This window comes from Rhipicephalus microplus, chromosome 3 (assembly GCF_043290135.1).
Source record: "Rhipicephalus microplus isolate Deutch F79 chromosome 3, USDA_Rmic, whole genome shotgun sequence".
Classification (NCBI taxonomy): Eukaryota; Metazoa; Arthropoda; class Arachnida; order Ixodida; family Ixodidae; genus Rhipicephalus; species Rhipicephalus microplus.
The window spans coordinates 278,331,167-278,354,651 of NC_134702.1; the positions used below are offsets into that span (position 1 = coordinate 278,331,167).

Consider the following 23,485-nt stretch of genomic DNA (forward strand, 5'->3'; position numbering starts at 1 on the left):
AAATTGGTAATGCTGCACGTTTAATTGAATGGCACTAAAGAAAAAATGAGAAAGAGGCACTGCATTATCAAGTTTCACGAAAAGAAAGTGTGCTTTTTTTTTTCTTGCCACTTTCAGTACAAGTCTGTGAGTAAGCTCGTTAATAGGCAGGCTGTTACAGAAGGGTGATTCCACGAGAGATCGACACGGGTCCAAAAATTGATATTTTAGATTTCATTGAGAATTTTATATTTCATGTACCTCTCACCAGGTAGCCCGAAAGTCAACTTCGTTTTATTATTAACGGCACAACTTACGAGAAAAAAAAATATCAAACTTCACCAACACGGAGGCACCAACTTTGTCACCTGTCACTTTCGAAAATTGCAGATGCTATAAAAAGACAAATATTTTTGTTTCAAGGAAGATATTTTTTACCTGAAATGCATTTCTAATGAAGAATAAATTCATACGGTTTCAAATTTGTAGACCTTAAGAAAATAGCTTTTAAAAAATGTCTAATTTTGCGACAGTTTAAAATAAGTTACGTATTCTCCATTTTTTTTTTCTCCAAAAGTAATGCAAGCAGCGTTTTCAAACTTTACACGTTTTAAGGATATAGTGTGTTCATTAAGTACATAAATTATTGTTAACATGAGGCAAATGTAACTTTTTATATATTGCCTCAAAGTTCTCATATTGGCAAAAGTGTACTCCAGTGAAATTTGAATAATAAAAAACCCCATCTTCGATTTTTCTTAAAATCTCGTAAATAGACAACCGAGGGCCATCACATGGTAATATAGAAAAACATGTTGCATTATTTCGTTTTTAGCGACAATATTCGTGGTACAAATCAGAGCTTTTCGAGAATGCGCTGATATGTCGAGAAATCTAGAAATTGGAACGGAAAAGCGGCAATGAGCTTCAAACGCGAGTAAGCGTGACCGCATTTGGTGAAGAAAGGCTGTTTTAGCACTGTGACAAATGCGTACCCATGAAGACGCATTTATGCTCCTGATAATACAGCTCTAATGGAGGAAATCTTTGACACTGTAACTCAGTTGCAAAACATCTGTCTATATTTGTAGATAAACTCAAACATGAAAATGTTCCAACGCAAGTGTTGGGTCTCGCTAGAAAAAGCATATGCGCTTGAAGTACCCTCACTGGTATTTTGGTGGTGACTGTGTGAAACAAGAGATGCGCTCAAAATGGCTGCATCTTTTGCAGATCACATTTAGCAGTATGTGATGCTAACAAAACACGACCACGATCAGTGCCCTCAGATGTGCTTAGCCAAACATGCCAAGAACGTATGCCTGGAACACGTGGCAACAATTTCCACTGGCTCTTCTTAAACTGACGGAATGTTTCTAGCTTGTCTGCATTTGCACACAGCAGCTTGACATTCTTGAGCTTCGCGCTCATTCGCGCCACCATTTGGGATGCTGACATGATCACAGCTGAGCTTGCTGCTCTGAGGTTGTAGAGGGTAGCCTGATGCTTTAGTAGGCCACCAACGCCGTCACAAGAGTTCTTGCCATGTCCTGTGGCCGAAAAAATCCACTTTGTTGATATACGATCTTTCTGGCATAACTCGAACAACTGGTACTTGTTTTTGAAGTGACTGCATGCACCATCAGAAACATAAGTAACATGCGTGTAAGGCTTAAGTTGTTCCTTTATATAGTTGTGGATTATTTGTAGAGCAAAACAGGCATGTGCAGCATCATGGCATGTGTCATCACTGATGACGGCAAAACTTTGAATTGATTGCTTCCTTGTGACGACACACGTGAATATAGACACCTGTCTTTTGTGCCAGTGATACGACTGTACCTCATTCGGTAAAATGGCTGTCCAATTTTCGGCGAAATTAAAGTGAAAAATGCAAGATTCTTTTTTTTGGTTCTCTTTCGCCTGGCGTATTGCTGATTCTTGAATGTATCTTATGTAATCATGGGTAATCCCACTTCACGAACCATAGACTTAGCTCTCGCAGAAAAGCACTTGCCTGGGCTGTTTTTTTTTCTCGATCGCCATTTTCTCATACTGCATAGGCTACCTCAATATCTTCAGGGATTCCTAAACATGTGGCTGTCAGAGCGTCCTCCTTAGCACAATAGTCACAATGGCCTAAAAAACAACTTGTAGGGAAGCTGCAAAGACATAGTTCTTTCAAGAAGTCCGCCGTGTAGGCACTATCGGTGACATCTTGTAGGGCAGAAAGCCACTCCGTGGCATTAGCACAGTATATACAAAGGCACACATCTTGGTGTGGTGCAAGAAGAACCCACTTCAGCCTCAGTGAATAAAACTTTGAGAGCCCAATAGACGTGTTCGGATTAGCTTCTCTAAAGAAACGGTAAGCCTCTCGCACCGAATGGGTCATAAACCTTTTCGAAACAAGCTCCTTTTTTCCGTCAATGATTACAGATACATCTTTTTTGTTGGGACTCTGCCGAGAGCAGCTATACTCATCTTTGGAGTAGTAAGCCATAGCTGCCTGGACGTCCATAGGGTTCAGCCGTGTCGTTTTTACCGCATTTGGTGCTAACCATATCCCGTGTTTTGCGCGCCAGCGTCGGGATCTGTATATCATGTGCGCTGACAAGTTTGGTATAAGCGCTTGGAGTTTTCGGCGCTCTATATCGCTCGGCAACAGTGTCAACAAACGCATGCGCTCTTGATACGAAGAACACGCTTCATAGGCTTGCTTGAAGTTCTTGAATCACTGGGCACACACACTGCATTTTAGATCTGATGATTGAAAGTGACGGTTACACACGTTACGATGGCATTTCACGGTTACTGTAGAATCGCTGCTAAGTTGTCTTGGCTCTGCATGAACTTTACTATTTTGCGCATGCAGCTTCTCCAGTCGCATATGTGACAATGCTTCAGGCGTGTTTACACACCGCTCTTGACTTCTGCCTTTTTCTTCTTCCGGCAAAAACTCATCAGCTGTTTCAGCTGAGAAGCCATTAGACGAAGACAGCATATCTCTGACGCGTCTGAAGCAGTTCTGGCAGACGTGGTTGTTGTTATGTGCATGGCGGGCAGCTTTCGGCAAAAGCTTCTGGAGGGCAAACAGGCCGATGTCTTCGACCTTGCGGAAGTTTCTTTGATAAGGTATTTTCTTTTTATGCAACATGAGGTAATCTGAACAAAAAACCCTATCCCGGCTGAAGTGGTCAGCCATCGCCACGCTCCTTGAGGCTCAAATTACTGGCAATGCAACTATGCGTAAAACCAGCAGCACGAAAGTGATCTATCTGGCGTCTGTTCCTATGTCTCTCACCTTTAATGAGAGCAGACGTAAAACAGCGTGCACAAGTATCTACAGAGTGAATGCAAAACTGAAGTATAGTACGTTAAAGTGAATTTCACAATTTTTTTGTCGATAAAATTACAAGAGGCGTAATCTTTGTCCCTACTTTGAACCATATTATCTAAAGCATTGCCTCCGAGATGCGGCGCACAGCAATTCATCTGTAGAGCAGACGACGGATGACAACTTGCCCTAAAGCGTGTTCTTCAGTCTAATGCGGCAGTCTTCGTGCCCCAAATGATAAAAATTTGTTATGAATCGTTTATGAACTCATTCAACATTCAATTCTCTTACCCAACGTGTTGCAAACACATGGCCGTCAGAGCAGCTCCATCTGTGTGCCAGTAATGGAGAGGCACCACATATTAGGAGTCTCAGTGCTCTACATATAAGAGTGAATTCACATACTGTAGAATATCGTGTTCAAAATAGTTACTCCTATCTGCTAAAACAGCCTTTCTTCACCAAATGCGGTCACGTTTACTCGTGTTTGAAGCTCATTGCCGCTTTTTCGTTCCAGTTTCTAGATTTCTCAACTTATCAGCGCATTCTCGAAAAGCTCTGATTTGTGCCACGAATATTGTCGCTAAAAAAAAATAATGCAACATGTTTTTCTATATTACTGTATGATGGCTTTCGGTTGTCTATTTGCGAGATTTTAAGAAAAATCGAAGATGGGGTTTTTTATTATTCAAATTTCAATGGATTACACTTTTGCCAATATGAGAACTTTGAGGCAATATATAAAACTTTACATTTGCCCTACGGCAGCAATAATTTATGTATTTTATGAACACACTATATCCTTAAAACTTGTCATGTTTGAAAATGCTGCTTGCATTACTTTCGAAGAAAAAAAAGGGGGAATACGTAACTTATTTTAAATTGTCACAAAATTAAACATTTTTAAAAGCTATTTTCTTAAGGTCTACAAATTTGAAACCGTATGAATTCATTCTTCATTAGACATGCATTTCAGGTAAAAAATATCTTCCTTGAAACAAAAATATTTGTCTTTTTATAGCATCTGCAATTTTCGAAAATGACAGGTGATGAAAGTAGTGCCTCCGTGTTGGTGAAGTTTGATATTTTTTTTCTCGTATGTTATGCCGTTAATCATAAAACAAAGTTGACTTTTGGGCTACCTGGTGAGAGGTGCACGAAATATAAAATACTCTATGAAATCTAAAATATCAACTTTTGGACCCGTGTCGATCTCTCGTGGAATCACGCGGAAGTGAGTGTTTGCTTGTTCAAAATAGGAGGCAACGTTGCTTTCACCCTCAGCGCCCAGGAGGAAGCGCGTGCCTGGAAACCGCCCCTGCTTGGCCCTCTGCCGCCAGGGTTTCTGCGCATTAGCCGTCCACACCACCGACCCAGCTGCAGTCCCCCCCAGTCACAGGTGGGCCTGGCTTCTTCACAGCCCTGTTGCTACAAGCACTCGGTAGTAGCGCTTCACTGTCCAGAGTGGCCTTGTTGAAACAATACTGCCTCTGAAAACGGTCAGCCATGGTGGCAGCATATCAGGTGCTTCATGTGTTTGGCACCACACATAGCTGAAAGACCACCAGTGTTAGCGGCAATAAACTTGGGAAAAACTGTAAACATAATTTAATTTTCTTAACTCATGCACACGTATAAGCTTCATGGAACTGCAGATTTAAAAGGAGCAGACAAAAATTCTCAACCCAACACACAGCAGTACATAGGAAGCGAAACTCATTCTCGTGTCATGAGACGAGAGCTTCAAAAAATATTGTGTCGCCCTTTTTTTTTGTTTTGAGAAAAAGTACATCTAACAAATTCAGTACCACTGTTTTAGGACATCTTTTAAGAATGCCTTCAAACTGCCTCAAACAGCCGTATGAGTGGCAGCTCAACGTGATTTAGTTGTTCTGCTCTTAACAGAAAGCACATGCTCTATTACCATATTTGCACAAATGTAGGACAAGCAGTACAAATATTCTGGCTGATGTAGGAATCGATTTCATTCATGCTGTAGTAAAACATAGCACACTGGATGTGGAGGTTGAGTTCAGCCATGTTCTTTTAAGCACATTTGGGCCCATATCCCATGTTTTTTTGCATTAGTACTGGGATCTCTAGCTCATGTAGGGATTTCCAGCACCACATCTGGCTCATCATCAGGGTCAACAAGCACACACTGCAACCTGCCATGTTGCTTGACAGCTGACCCAAAGGTCGTGGGATCGAATCTTGGCTGCATTTCTGACAGAACGGGAGATGCTTTGCGTACTTGGATTCAGATGTACATTCAAGAACTGCAGGTGGTTGAAATATCAAAGCCCTCATTTTTATATCGGGGCTTTGAGACATTAGACCCCAACAATTAAATAAGAGTACTACTTTATTTACAGTAAACACATACAGAGCTCACTGCAGGGGCAAGGTCCAAAGGCAATCAGCCTGACAGAGGCCCCTGTCCCTCCGTAGTTCGTGCTAAGCTTTGATATGAGCACAGACAGAAATAGACAAAAATCAATACATTGGTTACATACGTATTGAATACAAGCTGTTTGCAAGTGTACATACAAAATTCACACAAAAACAAAGATAAAATGTTTACATAGCACATTTGCAAAATTAGCAGTCACTCACATGGAGATACATAAGCAAGTGAAATTGACAAAAAAAGAAATTTAAACATTGTGAAACACAAAGTACATAGGGACGCACCGATATTATTCTGCACAATATTACAATCAAAATACAAGTGATGAATGATTTCAGGATTGGTCGAGGCATGAAACTCCACTTATTAGCTTTGATAATGTGTACCAGTGATAAGTAACAAGTTCTTTGTTTGTTTCTTTAAGGTTGCTTTGCTAGCCTTAAAGTTCAATTTATTTGCTAGGGCATTTATCACGTGAGATCTGTGATACGCAACAGTTTTTTTTTCTATGATTGGTCCTTGTTCTAGGTGCTCGCTTCTCCTGTTCTCACAAATGATAGTGTAATGTTTTGGTATGACTTTCCCCATATCCTTTTTAAGTAACTGCAGCGATTCGAAGTAATATAATTGATCTACCTTGAGCATGGAATGTTTGCTAAATAATGGAGCAGTTTGCAAGTTCTGTATACTAACTGTATTTTTCCAAACAATGCAGTTTTTTTTTGTATGGTTATAAGCTTTTGGTAATTTTCTTTGCAATGTTGTTCCCCAAACTAACATCCCATAAGTCACTTTAGAGTGGAAAAGCACGTAGTACATACTTATTTTAATCTTAGTAGAATTAAATGCATTGTTTTAAAGAAACAACCGACTATTCGTGCCAGTGCGGTAATTAAATTGTTAACATGTGTGTTTTAATTTAACTCCTCCTGAAACCACACGCCAAGAAATTTTTGTTCCCTAACATGACCAATGCAATTTCCTTCAAATTATACTGTTATATTACTGATAGGTTTGTTTATAGGCTGGGATATCATATAGGTTGTTTCTTTTGCATTCAAGTGCAGTTCAATCTGCTTTGACCAGTTTGAAAGATGACTTAGATAGTTATTTACGCTTACTTCAAGTGATAATAAATTGTCTGATGTAAAGAACACATTCGTATAATCATCGAACATAATAAGTTCAGGGGAATGAGTCATATCAACTATATCATTTATATAAACAAAAAAACAATGCTGGCCCCAGTATGAACCCTTGGGGCACTGCTTGGTCTAGTTTTATTTTTGTAGATACTCTATTGATGATTTGTACAAACTGGTATCGATCTTCCAAGTAACTTTTTAACAAATGTAATGCTTCTTCATTCACCTCATACCTGGATAAATTATTAATCAATAGTCTGAATTGAATGGAGTCAAATGCTTTCTGAAGATCGAAAAAAAGCCCAAGCGTGTATTTTTTGTTTTCCATATTTTCGATTATTTTATCTTTAATATACAGCAGTGCTTATTCAGTTGATTTATTTTTTTGAAAACCATACTGACTTTTTGTTATTATTTGATGCTTAAGAAAAAAGGATGAAAGTTATCCAAAATTACCCCTTCAAAAAGCACATCGTACTATATTAAGATTTGCTCGTAGTAGAAAGAGAGATTCCATAGCATTCTTTGAAGTTATTGAACCATGAGGCACACACACTGCATCTGAAGGTTTCACAGTCACTGTGCAACTATTGTGAATGGAGAAATGTTGCTGCTTTGCGACTTGTCAGGCCACATGCATGGCAAGGTTTCCGGTGAGTTTGCTTATTAATCTTGGCTTTTGACACCTTCTGGTTCATCAGTCATCTCAGCTGAAGAGATAGCGGGTCAAGATAGCAACTGTGGACGACCTGGTCGTCATCACGGCAAGGCAAGAACTCTCGCAGGGAATAAAGGCCTTCAGCCTTGCACAAACGTCTTTGACGAGGTATTTTCTTTTTGTGCGCAACTACGTATCACGACTGAAATGACCATCTATCGCCATGTTACTCAGCCCTGAAATCACTGGCAGGGCTGTTGGCATTTTACTACAAAGAACTGCACATGAAGAGAGCAGCATAGAAGTGAACATAAAACATCGTTTGCTTGTATCTACAGTGTGGATACAAATCTACTGTCCAAATGATGTTCATAGCCTACAAAGAAGTGCACATGAAGAACTGCACATACACTACTAAGAACTGCACGTGAAGAGAGCAGCATAGAAGTGAACAGACGTAAAACATAGTTTGCTTGTGTCTGCAGTGTGGATACAAGTCTACTGTCCAAATGATGTTCATAGCCGGCTAAAGTACAATTTCTTGAAATTACAAATTACTTGACCTTTAAAAGGGTATAAGCATGAGCTTGTCGGCATGGCTTCATCATAAAAAAAAGGCGCGGGCACACGGGGCTGAAAAGTCTTGTTTGTCTTCCATGTGGCTGTGCTCTTTCTTATGATGAAGACTTGACCTTTGTTTCTGCCTTGAACCCCATGGACTCTGAGGTGGGCGACAAGAGTGGCGATGTGGGCTTGTTGGTGATGCATTTGAAAGAAATTTATGTAGCGCGAGGCAGAAAATGGACACAGGAAGGAATAGACTGAGAGGCAAAGAACGGACACGGGAAGGAATAGACTGAGAAGACAGAGCGCTCTGTCCTCTCAGTCTATTCCTTCCTGTGTCCCTTTTTTGCCTCGCGCTACATGAATTTCTTTCAAATTTCTTTCTGAGGTGGGGCATGCGGTCTCTTGATGACAGCCTGCACTAAGCCACGTTCTTCTGTTCAAGACGGCAGCGCTACAAATTTTTCATATTTGTCATGCTTCACTCACTTGATTGGCAAACATATTTTCATTTTAGGGCACCTAATTGAAGCATTGAACACAGCATCTTTATTTGAGAGCGTCACTGATTGGGAGGCGCTGATAAATTAGAGGCCGTGTGCTTAATTTAACTGTTTCGCAACTAAAAAAAGCTTGCCAAAATAACCGCAAAATATTTTTTGCTCACTTTGTAGACCTTTTTATTCTGAATAGAATGATACCATTATTTAAATGAAATAACATTTCTTTATTTTTCTAACTGTGTACAGAGATACTGCATGTGCAGTGTAAGAGGCAGCAATGCAATGAAGGACGAGACTCTGAAGGAGGAGGATTAAACTCTATTGAGGACAAGTGGGGCCATCTCGCATCAAAAAACACAACCACAGCCATCATTAATTCTACATGAAACCAATTCTTGTTATTTACGAGTGTAGTTGTCCTCTATCCTACTGTTCATAGCGCCTTTGCTCATCAGTGGTGGTGAAGGTTTTAAAGTGCAAAGTTCGGTATTGTGGAATGTCATGTTTAGAGTGATCACTTCAGTTTGCCAAAACTTCTTTTTTTTTTGTGCTAGTGTAGTCAGGTTTAAATGAGTGAAGCTTATCCTTATTTGTTTTAATGCCATTTGTCAGTTCCTTAACACCTCATTACACCCTCAAAAAAGCTTTAACTTGTACCCAAATATATTTTTTTTTTCAAACAAAATAATGCAGCATCTTTATCAGCCTCACTACAGACAATGCTGGGCAAAAGGACTCTCCCACGTTTCGCCAGTGAAGCTGGTCATGTCCTTGCTGCGTCCACGTCCTAATCTGGTCTGCCCACCTCACTTTGTGCCTCTGCTTTGTGTGCTTTCCCTCTCTTTAAACCTAGTCGGTTTCTTAATGACCATGGTTATCTCGCCTTCGTGCTATGTGCCCTGCTTGTGCCCATGTCTTCTTTATTTCGATCAAGATGGTTAAGATAAACGAAATCAATCAATCAATCACTTGGGCAGAAGCGTTTTCTTGCTTAGATAGTGTTGAAATGTTCAAAAACAGCCATCCAGGGATTTCACAGTTGGTTCCACATACGCAGCATGTCGATTCCTGCAGCATAGTGCATTCTGGATTACTTAAATTGTTTGGCTTTACCAATACTTCGAGATGTCAGAGTTTGTAGGTAATTGTGCTCCAATAAGTGTTTGTTAACATGTAAAACAAAACATGTAAAGGCACAACATTGCATGATTCTTAAAGAGCCTCTCACTAAGGATAACTACACTGGACTGTTTGTCTGACTACGTAAAATAGTTACAGGAAATGAAGGCACCGTTCTGGCGGGCTGTAAAGTAGATACTGGATAGACAACTGTCAGTGCTGGTTGTTTTACTCCCTGTAGTAACAAAGGTTCCTGCATACCTTTTCATCGGCTCATTTTTTAAAAGGGCAATCGGCAGTCCAACTAAATATTTCAAAGCCCTACTTGGATGGGAAAGCACACAAACTGTGCAAGCTTGACACAGGAAACACAGTCCTTGCAACTCCAAAAGCAGCAGCAAGTTTTATTGACACATACACTGTGTGTCCGCATGGTGCAGGCCACGGGAGAGCTCAGCACGGCCATGCTGCAGCAGCGCATGGCTGAGAATGTGAGGCAACAGCGCCGCCTCTCCTCGGGTGCAGCTGAGGCTGAAGCGCAGCTTCTGGAAGATGAGCGCATGGCCATTCTGCTGCAGAACCAGGAGTTTATGCGACAGCTGCAGAGCAACCGAGACTTCATACGCACGCTCAACCAAGGTGGCTAACAAGCAACATTTCAAACCCTATTGAGAGTTTTATTTTTTGCTTCTTACTGACAAGTACTGGCCACTCGCTCAGTGTATCACCCACCTTCAGCCTTGGCTTGATGTGATGCTAAAATGCATATACAATTATACATGAATAAACATTCTCTCCAGCTACATTTTGTTTTTAACATTAAAAACTGCCCCTACATTTATTCAGCATCTTCGGGGGTGACTGTCCGGTCAGCTCCGAAGCTAGCACTTTTTTTAGTCGTTCTCTACCTCTGCACTGTCGTTCTTCCAATCATTTCTGGTGGAGGAGACAACCACAAAAAAAGGCCTAGCTTTAAAGTCGGCCGCATAGTCACCCTTAAAGGAGATGCCGAATATGTCTCAAAGCGTAGGGCCAATTTTTAATGCTAAAGACTAAAAACTAAATTTGGTAAGAGAGTGTTTATTCGTATAATTTTATCCAGCAAGACAAATCTCTGTCAAATATGTTTATCTTTAAAATGCATTCGAATCACTGCATTGATCGTGTAAAGATTGCATCTCATTATCTTGCACTTACATTTGTGTAAACATCAAGCAACAAAGCCTCACATAACACTTATTTTAGCATATTTGTGAAATCTACCTACAAATTTTTTGTCATTAGTTGACTCTCTTTAAATGAGCTTGAAGGAACTTTGAAAATTGCACTTTGTCAGGAGTTTGGCTTATCAGAAGCGCCCCCCCAAAAAAAGACACGGTAACATGCAAGTGCACTCAACTATGTTGCTTTATTTATTTATTTTATTTGCATACACGGACACACAAGGGAAAGAGGGAGAAAGCAAGCACCTGGAGGGGCACAACGCCTGCTCACTCTTTTGGGAGGAGGGAGGAAAATATTGCTATGTTGCTGGAAAACACAAGCAACAAACAACTGCAAGAAATGAAGGAAAAAAGTGTAAACCGAAGGGCTCGTTTTCTTTGTCAGACACAACGTGAACAGACTATTGTCTGTTAGTTCTCATTAATATGTGTCTAACAGACCAAATAAAAATGACAAGGTCTGTACTTGTGATGAAAAATCCATAAAGAGGTGTTGTGTCAAGCAGACATTTTGACAACTGGTCTTCTCTTCCGCGAGACTAGAACTACTGAACTGATTTTTTAGTGCTGGCGTGTCAATGCTTCGTACCCTCTCTTCCATCCTAACGAAGAAGAGGGAGGGGCAACATTCGATATGCGAGTGTGAGAGAGCGGGGAAGGGTGGGAGAGTGCTGTGATGCATTGTATGAGTAAAGAAGGAATAAAAAGAACACAAGGAAGCAGTGGGGAGGTGAGGATGTACACGCATCGCTGAGTCGGTTGTTGAACCGGTTGTCAGTAGTTAACAATGGCAGGTTTGGAATTCCTAGACGGAGGGCTTAATTTGCAGTGGTTTTCTTTGCATATGTGCCATACCAAATGGATTCAAGAGCCCCTTTAGAAGTGTTTATGGCTAATGCGTATTGAACTTACGAATAAGGTACGACTATATTTTTGTCTTTTGTGGACCAAAAGTTTGACTGAAATATGTAGAGTTTGAGGTAGCTGGAATTGTGTCCTGCTACGTTAAAATGCTGTGCTACTGCTTTCAGCAACTTCTTTGTCGTGTCCGTGCGATGACCATTTCATCATCATCATCATCAGCCTGACTACGTCCACTTTGTATCCCCCTGCCTTACACTCTTCAAATTGTATTCCCCTGCCTTACACTCTTCTTGATTGGTATTCTGTTGCTTTCTTTATGAAGCAATACAGTAGCAGTTGATCCCCTGTAATTTCTTCCAGGATGTTTATATATACTTCATCGACGCCCTGACTCCACAGTGTCTCCATGATTTCTGATATTTCTACTGAATCAAATGTCTTCTCGTAATCTATAAAGGTTATGTATAATGATTGGCTATATTCAGAGCATTTCTCTATTACCTGATTGATAGTATGAATGTGGTCAATTGTTGAGTAGCCTCTTCGAAATCCTGCTTGTTTTTTTGGTTGATGGAATTCTAATGTTTTCTTAACTCTGTTAGCAATTACCTTTGTAAATAGCTTGTTTACTACGGAGAGCAAGCTGATAGGCCTGTAATTCTTCAAGTCCTTGTCATCTCCTTTTTTATGTATTAAGGTGATGTTAGCATTCTTCCAACACTCTGGTGCTCTTCCCGTCAGGAGGCACCTCGTAAACAGGGTGGCTAGTTTTTCTAACACAATCTGTCCTCTATCTTTCAGCAGATCTGGTGTTACCTGATTCTCACCAGCAGCTTTGCCTCTTCCCATGCTCTCCAAGGCTTTTCTGACTTTTTCTATGATTACTGGGGGGGTGTCATCTGGGTTACTGCTAGATCCTATAGTATTAAGGTCGTGGTTGTCCCGGCTACTGTAAAACTCCTCCGCTGTTTTAACTGTCCTATCGATATTGGTAGTTATTTTGTCTTCTTTGCCCCTTAGTGCATACTTCCGATTTTTCCCTATCCCAAGTTTCCTCTTCACTGCTTTGACGCTTCCTCCGTTTTTCAGAGCGTGTTCAATTCTCTCTATGTTATGTTCTCTCCATGTTATGCCTTCTTACATCGGATACCTTATGCTTATTAATCAACTTCGAAAGCTCTGACAGTTCTATTTTGTCTATTGTACTTGAGACTTTATGCTCTGACGCTTCTTAATGAGATTCTTCGTTTCCTGGGAAAGCTTGACGTATGCATGTGGGAGGTAGTGGCCAGATACTGTACCAGGGTGGCCAATCCTTCTCTGGTGAACCCCCCTCCCCTCCCGAGCTGTCCATGGTGTCGCTACACACCAAACGCCTGCTTACGCAGACTCCCCTGCGGGCGATGACCATTTATTCTAACCTTAACAGGCTGCCCTGTTTTGCCAATATACTTGTTATTTTTGTTTTGTTCATGTTTTTTTTTCACCACAGTATTTGGGACTAAGGAATTCTCACAAGTTTTATATTGGTATTACTACTAATAACTAAAAAAAAGCTATTTGATTTGCCCCACCTTGTGTTTGTTGTATGGCAGATAGTGTCGACTGCTCTTTGTTTTCTTTTTACTGACGTAGTGTTCCACAGTTTTCTTGTCATTTTTTTTTTCTTTTATGAGTGTATTCTGCAGAGCTTGAACAAGTTGCTGAAGTTTTCTATGATGGCTTTGTGTGGTGAAGCATGGTGAAGCACAAGACAAAAGAAGTTCATTTGGGCTTGTTTGCGATAAAAAGAAGACCAAATGGGGCAGGTTTCTGCTGCCACGCTTTTCTTCTCGCTGATCATGTCCTCAATGCTTGGCAGTGCTACATGCATGACATGGGGGTTCTTTTGTTCTCTCACAGACATCCTGAGTCAGGAGATGGAGCGCAGTGCTGGATTGGTCCCTGACGATGGTGCGCATCCATGTTCTCACTCCCACTTTTTATGCACTCATTGGATCCATCAGCAACTGTGACCTTTTACGCTCACTCAGTAGATATGCCCTCAGTGAATCGCTTGTTTGTTCTGATGTGCGAGCTTTTTTGGGGCTGTCGTCTCGGTAATGGCATCAAATTTTATGATGGATTGCTGTGAACAACATGCACTCAGATCGTTGCACCCAATACCTGGAGGCACTGATGTCACTTACAGAACAAGTAAATAGCATGAATGCTGCAATCAAGTTCTGGAGCCGCAGGCCAGCTTCGTTTCCTCAACGTCTTCTTTTCTAAATAGACACCTGCTATAACTGTTGTCTCACACTGCATCTTTGCTTCATTCTCAAATTGCGAAATCGGCATGCACCCATTTGTAGCACAAAGCTACACAAAAGCCCACTCACATTTCTCCAAAAGATAAGCTTCCCCTGCTGGTAGTCCCTGGACTAAAATGAATAATTCGGTAAATACAAAGCCACAATTCTTTGTAGCTTTGTAGTACAAAAAGGGTGTACGAACACTTCCTCCAATTTGCAGGCTTCTTTTATTCTTGTTGTTCTCAGCAAAGTTTCCAGTAGATAAAATATCCTGAGCATCGCTTGTCCTCTTACTGAGAATTAGAATCTTGACCAAAGCGGACTAATCGCTTCCCATTTCTTTCTTTAGCTTTTTTTCTCAGAAGGGGACACCCACATAGTAGGCATGGAGACTTAATTCTCAAAGCTCATTCGTCTTTTTCTTTTTTTCAAATATAGTTATGACCTAACTCGCTACTGGCATGCCCATAAGCAAATAAAATTTTGAGTACCTTGAAAAATTGCATTATGTCTTATCTAGGCAGCCTGCGAGCCCGGGCAGTGCACATACACTTCGCGATGTAACCTAACCTAACCTAACCTAACCTAACTCGCCACTGGCATGCCCATAAGCAAATAAAATTTTGAGTACCTTGAAAAATTGCAATATGTCTTATCTAGGCAGCCTGCGAGCCCGGGCAGTGCACATCCACCTCGCGATGTTCATGAACAAAGAACGATGAATAAACACAACTAAAACCAGCCCTTGTTTAGCCTCTCTGTGGCCAATTCTACAAACGCACACCCCATAAAGAAACTTGGATAAATATGCCGCTCTAGGGTAACCACTGAAGCAAGTGGGCAATGGAGTCTTTCTACAAGTGGCACTGCATACGCAGCAGCTGCAACAAGCATTGCGTGGGCGTCACATGCTGGTAATTTGCAGTAAGGTCTCAAAAAGTGCTTGTAGCTCTTCTCATTGCTTGATTGATTGATTCATTGATTGAGTGAGTGAGAGAGAGACAGACAGACAGACAGACAGACAGATAGTAAAATATATTCTGGTCCAAAAGAATCTTTATTCTGTTATTAGAGGCAAAACTAGGTCGCTCCCATGTCATTGGGACAGGTATGCCAAGCCTCACCGCTGCATCGTGGGCCTTCTGGGTAGTCCAGAGTTGGTAAAACCAGTTGTGGTTCTTGAGAAAGGAACGAAATTCTCCCCCGTCAATCCATGTGGTGCTGTAAAGAGAGGCACTCCCAGAGCATGTGCCTGAAATCGCTAAACGCCCCACAGTCGGGACACAAAGAAGATGTACCTGCTCAAGGTGAAAAGTGTGGAATATGACTTTGCCTGCAGGAGCCTAATAGTCACGTCCTGGAGCCTCGTGAGATTTCATTGTGGCAAAGGGAAAGCCCTGCGACTCATCTGATAGGGGTTAGTTATCTTGTTGAAGGTAGAGAGAATGTCCCTGATGTGGTTTGGGCTGGCCTCCGAAAAGGTTGGACCAAGTCTGTCACCTGTGCTACCAGGCGCCCAGCGCAGCCAGCATGACCTCTCGCCCAGGAATGGGCCAACTCATTAATGTTGACCAGCCTCCGTGCTTTGGCACTCTCTCGTGCGCTGGGAACTGTGTAATGACGTCGTGACTAAGCATCTTACACTCAAGTGTCCGGACAATCTTCTCACAAACAGCCCCAGTCCTGAAAGCTCGGAATAACCGCAAGTCCGTATAAATTTCTGTCCTATCCGACTAAAGGATTGCCAATGCAATGGCCACTTGCTTTGCCTTGAAAACCGACGATGCCCTGATTGACACAGCCAATAATACTTGGTCCTTTATGTCCACAGCATTGTCAACAAAGCAACTGGAGTCACCTTCGCACTGGGCAGCGTCTAAAAAACACAAAACAGCCTCGTGTGCACGTGCACATAACTTGAAGCGCAGAGGCGTTAGCTGTCCTCTTGCCAGTATTGAAAATTGGCTGCATCTTTCTCAGAATAGGGCAGACCGTAATACCCATTATCTAAAAGCTGAATAATCTTAGCTTTAATGCCATCGTATTGGTCCCGACCGTAGCCAGGATACCCCTTCCTGCTGCTGTGAACGAGAGCCTGGAAATATGTGCTATGCTTCAATCACTTTCTCTGATTTGTTGTGGAGGCTTACTGGGTTTTCGGTGCTTGTGAGCATTGGACTCTCTTGGTACTTTTCCTGATGAGCGTATTCAACTTGCTAATTTTGTGTTTCTGCCATCTGTACATGGGGGTGATATAATTCACATGGCTCACGAGAAACGCTTGAAAAAATCTCAGGAGATTATCTTCCTTAAGCCCAAGGAAATATGCATTAGGGTGCAAACATGGCCCAGGTGTGAGATCCCCAAAATTCGGTCTCTCTCCGTGTGCTAGGCATGATTATTGAAGCTAAAGGTTAGCATGGGCATACTAAGATAACCTTATAGGGCATGCTGCTAGAGTAATCAGACTTATTGCAAGGGTTTGCATTGATGGTTATAGTAAAATATATGTACTCGTCTTTCTGTACAGCACGTCTTATGCAAACGACATTGTCATTACCCTGAATACCAGATGAGCAAACTCGTTTGCCTTGGGGGGAGCAGTGGCTACGGTGCTCGGCTGCTGACCCGAAGGTTGCAGGGTCTATCCCAGCCGTGGCTGTCACATTTCGATGGAGGTGGCTAGGTCGGGGCACGTTAAATATCAGTGCGTGCCGAAGGTCCAGATTTTTGGAGCCCTTCTCTACAGTGTCTCTCATTATCATATCTTGATTTTGATATGTAAAACCCCGGCTATTATTATTATTAGATAAGCAACATGCTTCTTCATTGAAGCTCAGTCTTGACTTGATAAATTGTCTGTGAATAATCAAGGTCAACTTGGGCTTTTCAAGTCGGCTTCTTGATTCGGTCTGACTGCCTCAAGCCAAGTCGAAGCGCAACCCAAGTCCCATCTTTACATTTTGGGGTTAGCAAGGCCTGTAGTACTTTTATTGCCAGCATTGCAATAGCTCCCTCACGGGAGTCGGATGCTACATAGGCTTCTATGTGCACCTGCATGCCGTATTCACTGTAATGGTGGCAACACGGCTTTGAGAAGCTGACAATATGAGCAGTAGCTGCATTTGGTTCCACACCAAATCTTGCACAGGCTAGCCTGGTCATTTTGGCAATTCTATCGCAGCCATTTTGCTACAGAATTGAATCTCATGAAATTCAAGCGAGGCCAGAGCACCAGCAAATTCAAAAACATTCTTGCATTTCATGAAAAATTTGCATTGTCACAAACCAACTAAGAGCAGCACCTTGATGCAGGGCGACCTGCTGATGCCAGTGAAGACGAACCTTGGGGAAACCTTCCACACACTGAGGAGACGGACGCAGCCTTTCGGGAGCGGCTGAAGAACATGGGCAAAGGTCTGCTTTTTTTGCACTCATAGCAGACACACTACTACTTGGACCTTGTCTAATTGCCGATCTCTATAAAACCTTGAGCCTCCATGCACTTCCCCCTTTTTGGATCATTTGAAGTATGCATCAATCACCGAGCAAGTGTCCCCATCCGTCTTTTTTTTTTTTTTTTTCAACGTTTTCTTCGCAATACAATGCTGCAGCTGCAGTTGTCAAGGAACCCAAGTTCTGAGAGAGAGCCTTTAGATATGAGCTTGATTTCTTATTAACTTTACAGTGTGGTGCCTCAGGTTTGCGTTCTGAGTTGTGTGACACAAACTGTCGAACCATTTTAAGAGACAGTAGAATTGGGCGTGTTGGTATAACATGATAAAGAGTGCTTACCAGCGCAAACGACAGGGCAGGAGGGGACAGGAGAAGAGACGAGACAGAGCGCTGAACTGCCAACAATTTATTTCTTGCGAAGGTCTTTGCTTTTATACAGTCAGCAGTCACACCAGTCATGCGTGAAACACAATGACAATGCACAAGTACACCAGACCGACAAGCAAAGGAAGAACTTTTTCTTATCGGTGAGCGCGACAGAAGGGGTGCTAACACACCGATAAGAAAAAGTTGTTCCTTTGCTTGTCGGTGTGATGTACTTATGCATTGTCGTTGTGTTTTGCGCATGACTAGTGCGACTGGTGGCTGTATAAAAGCAAAGACGTCCACAAGAAATAAATTGTTGGCAGTTCAGCGCTCTGTCTCGTGTTTTCTCCTGTCCCCTCCTGCCCTGTCGTTTGCACTGGTAAGCACTCTTTATCATTTTAAGAGCTTCTTGTCCCGCTTATAACACTCGAAGTTTCACCCAAGGATTTTCTACAGCTCAGTAAAAACAGCGAATTCATGCATATTCAATCAAGAATTTCATTAGAAGTCCAGGTGGGCCCCCTTCTTAGAGACCGTCTGTAGCCATCTTGAAACAAAGTCCCCCCCCCCCCCCTCCCCTCCTGAATCTTGTCCGGTTATATTTCACTAGAGGGGGTGCTTGCTTGGAATTTGACGGTGGTATTTTTTCAAGCAGAATCCCTTCTTTGACAGCGATGGTGGTACAGCTCAACTGTCATTGTGGCCATGTCACTTCCACTGCAAATATTTGTTCTTAGGTCTCTTTCGCTTTCCATAATTACGCATGCACGTTTATATCAGCAGAAAATTTGCAAGTGACTGATTTGAAGAGTGCTATTCCTGTGTCCCAGCGGTGACTTGCCATCATGAGGTATCAATGACAGGTGATCAACTCTGAAACAGAAATGTGCACTTGGCACAATTGTTAATGCATGATGATTTTAATGATGATTTCTGCAGCCGTTGCCTTTGTAACAGGTGATCAACAGTGTTTCCGGATCTTAGCCAATAAGAAATGATAATAATAAATAAAAGACTAAAAAAAAACACATATAGCTTTGTATGGGGTGACTAAAATGTCTGCCTTTGCGATGTTCGCTGCCGTTGTACCATCAAGGCGTTTTCCTGCCACCATTCCTCCAGACGCTTTTTCGTAGCAGCAACCGCTTCCTAATGCGTGTGCCCACCTGGTTTCCGGAAACCCAGCGCTATAGCGAGCCTGCATTTACCTTCGTTTGGGGCGTTGCCCGTAGTCATTGAGTTTAGTACAACAAAGTAATTGTCAGGGTAGCCAACTACAGCCCAACAAAGCTAAACCACGTCGATTAAAATTGTGTGTGCCAACCAGACCAAATAGGCTGTGTCAAATCGCCTTACATATTTTGCTTTTTTCTGCTATAGAAATGCTATATCTTAATTTTTTTAGAGCTCAACTGCTTGTGGCTAGGTTCTTGGGGCAAAAATGTGTTTGCGGGCACATGTGGAGAAAACTCTGTAATATGCATTCACATTTGGCCTCAAATTACACCAATGAGTCTGTAGCGCCCTCGTTCGGGCGGCGCGCAAACCGGAGAGCGCGCGATGGCGAGAGAAGAAAATAAAGAAGGCGCTAGGCCGTGGCACGTGAAGCCACGGCTCGCGTTCCTGGCTGGCATCGGTTATCGTTCAGGCGTGTCTTTCTTTCGCTCCTGTGGCATAAGCCTACAAGTGGTGACCTCGGACGAAGACAATGACTGACTCGAATGCACCCTCAACCGAACAAGCCTCACGTCCGCAGGACGTCTCGGCCGTGCAACTGCGTCTCCCATCTTTCTGGCCACAGGACCCGCAAGTTTGGTTTCATCAGGTCGAGGCGCAATTCTCCCTGTACCGCATCGCCTCGGAAACGACACGCTACTACCACGTAGCCTTCGTCCTTCCTCCTGACGTTGCCAGCGAGCTCTCCGACGTCCTCTCCAACCCCTCGGACACTACGCCATATCAGCACCTTAAAACCAAGGTGCTGGAACGATTCATGCCTTCGGAACGCGTCCGCCTACAGCAGCTCCTTGCAGAGGGGGACCTTGGCGACAGGCGCCCCTCCCAACTACTGCGCCGAATGCGACAGCTTCTTGGGAAACACGACGTCTCTGCCCACTCAGCGTTGCTTCGCGAGCTCTTCCTCCAACGCCTTTCTCAGCCAATCCGCCTCGTCCTCGCGGCGGCCGGCGACGTCAATCTCGACCGCCTGGCGGAGCTCGCCGATCAGATTCATGAAGCGACCTCCCCATCTGTCAACGCTGTCTTACCACCAGCAGACACAGCAATTTCGCGCCTTGAGGCCCGCATCGACGAACTCGCCGCCTCCATTGCCGCACTCCGGAGCCCCCTGCAGGAGACTCGTTCGCCTCGTTCCGGTCGTCGAGCTCTTCCACGCACACGCGATGCTCGGAGTCCCAGCCCTCCACCCCTCTGCTGGTACCATCGGCGTTTCCGACACCGAGCCACGAAGTGTACACCCCCATGTTCGTGGCAGGGAAACGCCTGCCGGGATCACTGACGGCGGCGTGTGATCTCCCTTCTCGTCCCAGCCGCCTTTTCATGGTCACGGACCAGCTATCGGGCGCCAGGTTCCTTATAGATACGGGCGCGGAAATTAGCGTTGTGCCCCCGACTAAGGCTGATCGTTCAAAGTCACAGGGGCAAGTGCTTCGTGCTGCCAACGCCTCGTCTATAGCAACGTATGGGCTCCGATCTCTCACCCTCGACTTCGGCCTTCGCTGCATTTTCCGGTGGGTTTTCGTCATCGCAGACGTGGTTCAACCGATCATCGGCTCGGACTTCCTCTCATACTTCGATTTGGACGTCAGCGTGCGGCGGCGCCGCCTCATAGATGGTAAGACTCGTCTCTCCATCTCGGGAGTCCTGTCCGACATCGCTCCAATGGCCATCCGCATGCTGATACCTTCCTCACCGTTCGAAAAAATCTTGGCGAGTTTCCCGGAGTTAACTAAACCGTGCAACCTCACTCAGCCGCCTAAACATACGGTGACACACCATATCGTCACCCGGGGTCCACCGGCAGCCGCTCGACCACGCCGCCTGTGGGGAGACCGCCTAGCTATTGCTAAACGGGAGTTTGACCACATGCTGCAGCTCGGCATTATCCGCCCGTCCTCAAGCGCTTGGGCTTCCCCGCTGCATTTGGTGCCAAAGTGTGATCCTGGTGACTGGCGTCCTTGTGGGGACTATCGAGCGTTGAACGCCAAGACAGTCCACGACAGCTATCCTCTACCTCACATCCAGGATTTTACATCGCGCCTCGACGGCTGCACAATTTTCAGCAAAGTGGACCTTGTTAAGGCGTACCACCAGATTCCTGTCGAGCCCGCCGACATACCTAAGACCGCCATAACGACGTCCTTTGGGTTGTTTGAATACGTGCGGATGCCTTTTGGACTCCGCAATTCGGCTCAAACTTTCCAGCGGTTCATTTCTGAGGTCACACGGGGTCTTCCTACTGTGTTTGCGTACCTTGACGATGTCCTCATCGCCAGCCGCACACCTGAAAATCATGAGCACCATCTACGCGCTCTGTTCCAACGTCTTCAGCAGTACGGCCTCGTTGTGAACGCCTCTAAGTGTACTTTCGGCGCATCTGAGCTCGAGTTCTTGGGCCATCACATATCATCCAAAGGAATACGCCCTCTCCGGTCCCACGTTAAAGCAATTCAGGATTATCCTCAGCCTACAACACTGCGCCAATTACGCCAATTCCTGGGGCTTGTGAATTTTTCCAGGCGCTTCATACCACACTGTGCCGAACTGCTACGACCGCTCACCGACCTCCTTCGGTCGACCGCCGGCCCGTCCTCCGCCATTCCTTGGTCGTCAGAGGCCCAGGCCGCCTTTGCTGCTGCTAAGCAAGCGGTCGCTAACGCCGTGCTTCTTATTCATCCACGCAGCAACGCCCCTACTCGGTTGATGGTGGACGCATCCAGCGTGGCCGTCGGAGCCGTCTTACAGCAGTGCATTAACTCCGAGTGGAGACCCTTGTCGTTTTACTCTCGGAAGCTACATCCTGCTGAGACCCGCTACAGCGTCTTTGGTCGGGAACTACTAGCCATCTACGCTGCAATACAGCACTTTCGGCATTTCCTGGAAGGATGCTCGTTTTACGTGCTGACTGACCATAAGCCACTGGCGTTTGTTTTCCGCACTAACTCATCCAAGTACGTGCCCCGTGAACTCCGCCATCTGGCTTATATATCGGAGTTCACGACTGACATCCGCCACGTGAAAGGAGCTGACAACACCGCCGCAGATGCCCTTTCTCGTATAGCCGCGGTTGACTCTCCACCGCCAACCATCGACTGGGCCTCATTCTCCTCGGCACAGCAGGATGATAGAGAGCTTGCCGCTTTTCGGGAGAACCCCCGTTCTCTCCGACTACGCCTGGTGCCTCATCCATTATCATCTGAGCGCTTGTGGTGCGATGTCTCAGCTGACCTTCCCCGCCCTTTCGTTCCCGCTTCATTACGACGCACCGTTTTCCACTCCTTACACAACATCTGTCACCCTGGCATTCGGGCTACTCAGCGTCTTCTCACCCAGCGCTATGTCTGGCCCGGAATCAACGGTGATGTGCGCGCTTGGACGCGCATGTGCCTGCCCTGCCAGATGACAAAGGTCTCCCGTCATACTAAGACGCCGCCCCAACCTTTTCTTCCACCCGGCCGTCGTTTCGACCATGTTCATCTAGACATTGTGGGCCCTCTACCAGTGTCTCAGGGGTACCGTTATATATTGACCATGGTCGATCGCTTCACACGCTGGCCAGAGGCTGTTCCAATTCAAGATATCACAGCCGAGACAGTTGCCCGCGTTTTCATTTCTACGTGGGTATCCCGTTTTGGCTGTCCTGGCACCGTGACAACAGACCGTGGACGTCAGTTTGAGTCCTCGCTGTTTACTTGCCTTAATCGCATCCTCGGAGCCAGACATTGCCGTACCACGGCTTATCATCCCTGCGCCAATGGCATGGTGGAACGCCTTCACCGACAACTGAAGACTGCCTTGACTACCCGCCTCAATAGAGCCACCTGGGTTGATGCCTTGCCACTGGTGCTCTTAGGTTTACGAGCTGTCATCCGGGCAGACCTGCAGTGCTCAACAGCAGAGCTGGTGTATGGCACTTCTCTACGGCTTCCGGGAGACTTCTTCACGTCAACGAAGCTACCAGACCAGCCACAGCAATTCCTACAACGCCTCCTCGACTGCGTTCAAGACCTCCGGCCCACTCCACCCAGACCTTCCGAACACAAGACCATATTCGTCCACCCTGATCTGGCCACTGCAACACATGTTTTCGTGCGCCACGACGCGGTCAGACCACCTTTGACACCAGCCTATGACGGACCATTCCGCGTCCTTTACCGCACCCCCAAAACTGCCACTCTACTTCAGAACGGCCGTGAAGAGACAGTCAGCTTGGACCGACTCAAGCCGGCGTACCTGGAGACCACCCTAGAAAGCCTCTCATCTACGACTGATCTTCCGTTGGAACACCACAAACGGCATGTCACATTCCGACTTCCAGTCTACACGGG

At 44.6% G+C, this 23,485-nt stretch overlaps 1 protein-coding gene across 1 annotated transcript in view; it reads left to right on the plus strand.

The window, feature by feature from the left end:
- LOC119159798 (CUE domain-containing protein 1) overlaps positions 1–23,485 on the plus strand; it is a 143,569-nt gene that overhangs the window by 56,708 nt on the left and 63,376 nt on the right. The window contains exons 5-8 of the mRNA XM_075891031.1: positions 4,601–4,715; positions 10,156–10,354; positions 13,705–13,755; positions 17,412–17,513. Coding sequence (XP_075747146.1) covers positions 4,601–4,715; positions 10,156–10,354; positions 13,705–13,755; positions 17,412–17,513 — 467 coding nt within the window. The remainder of the gene's footprint in view (positions 1–4,600; positions 4,716–10,155; positions 10,355–13,704; positions 13,756–17,411; positions 17,514–23,485) is intronic.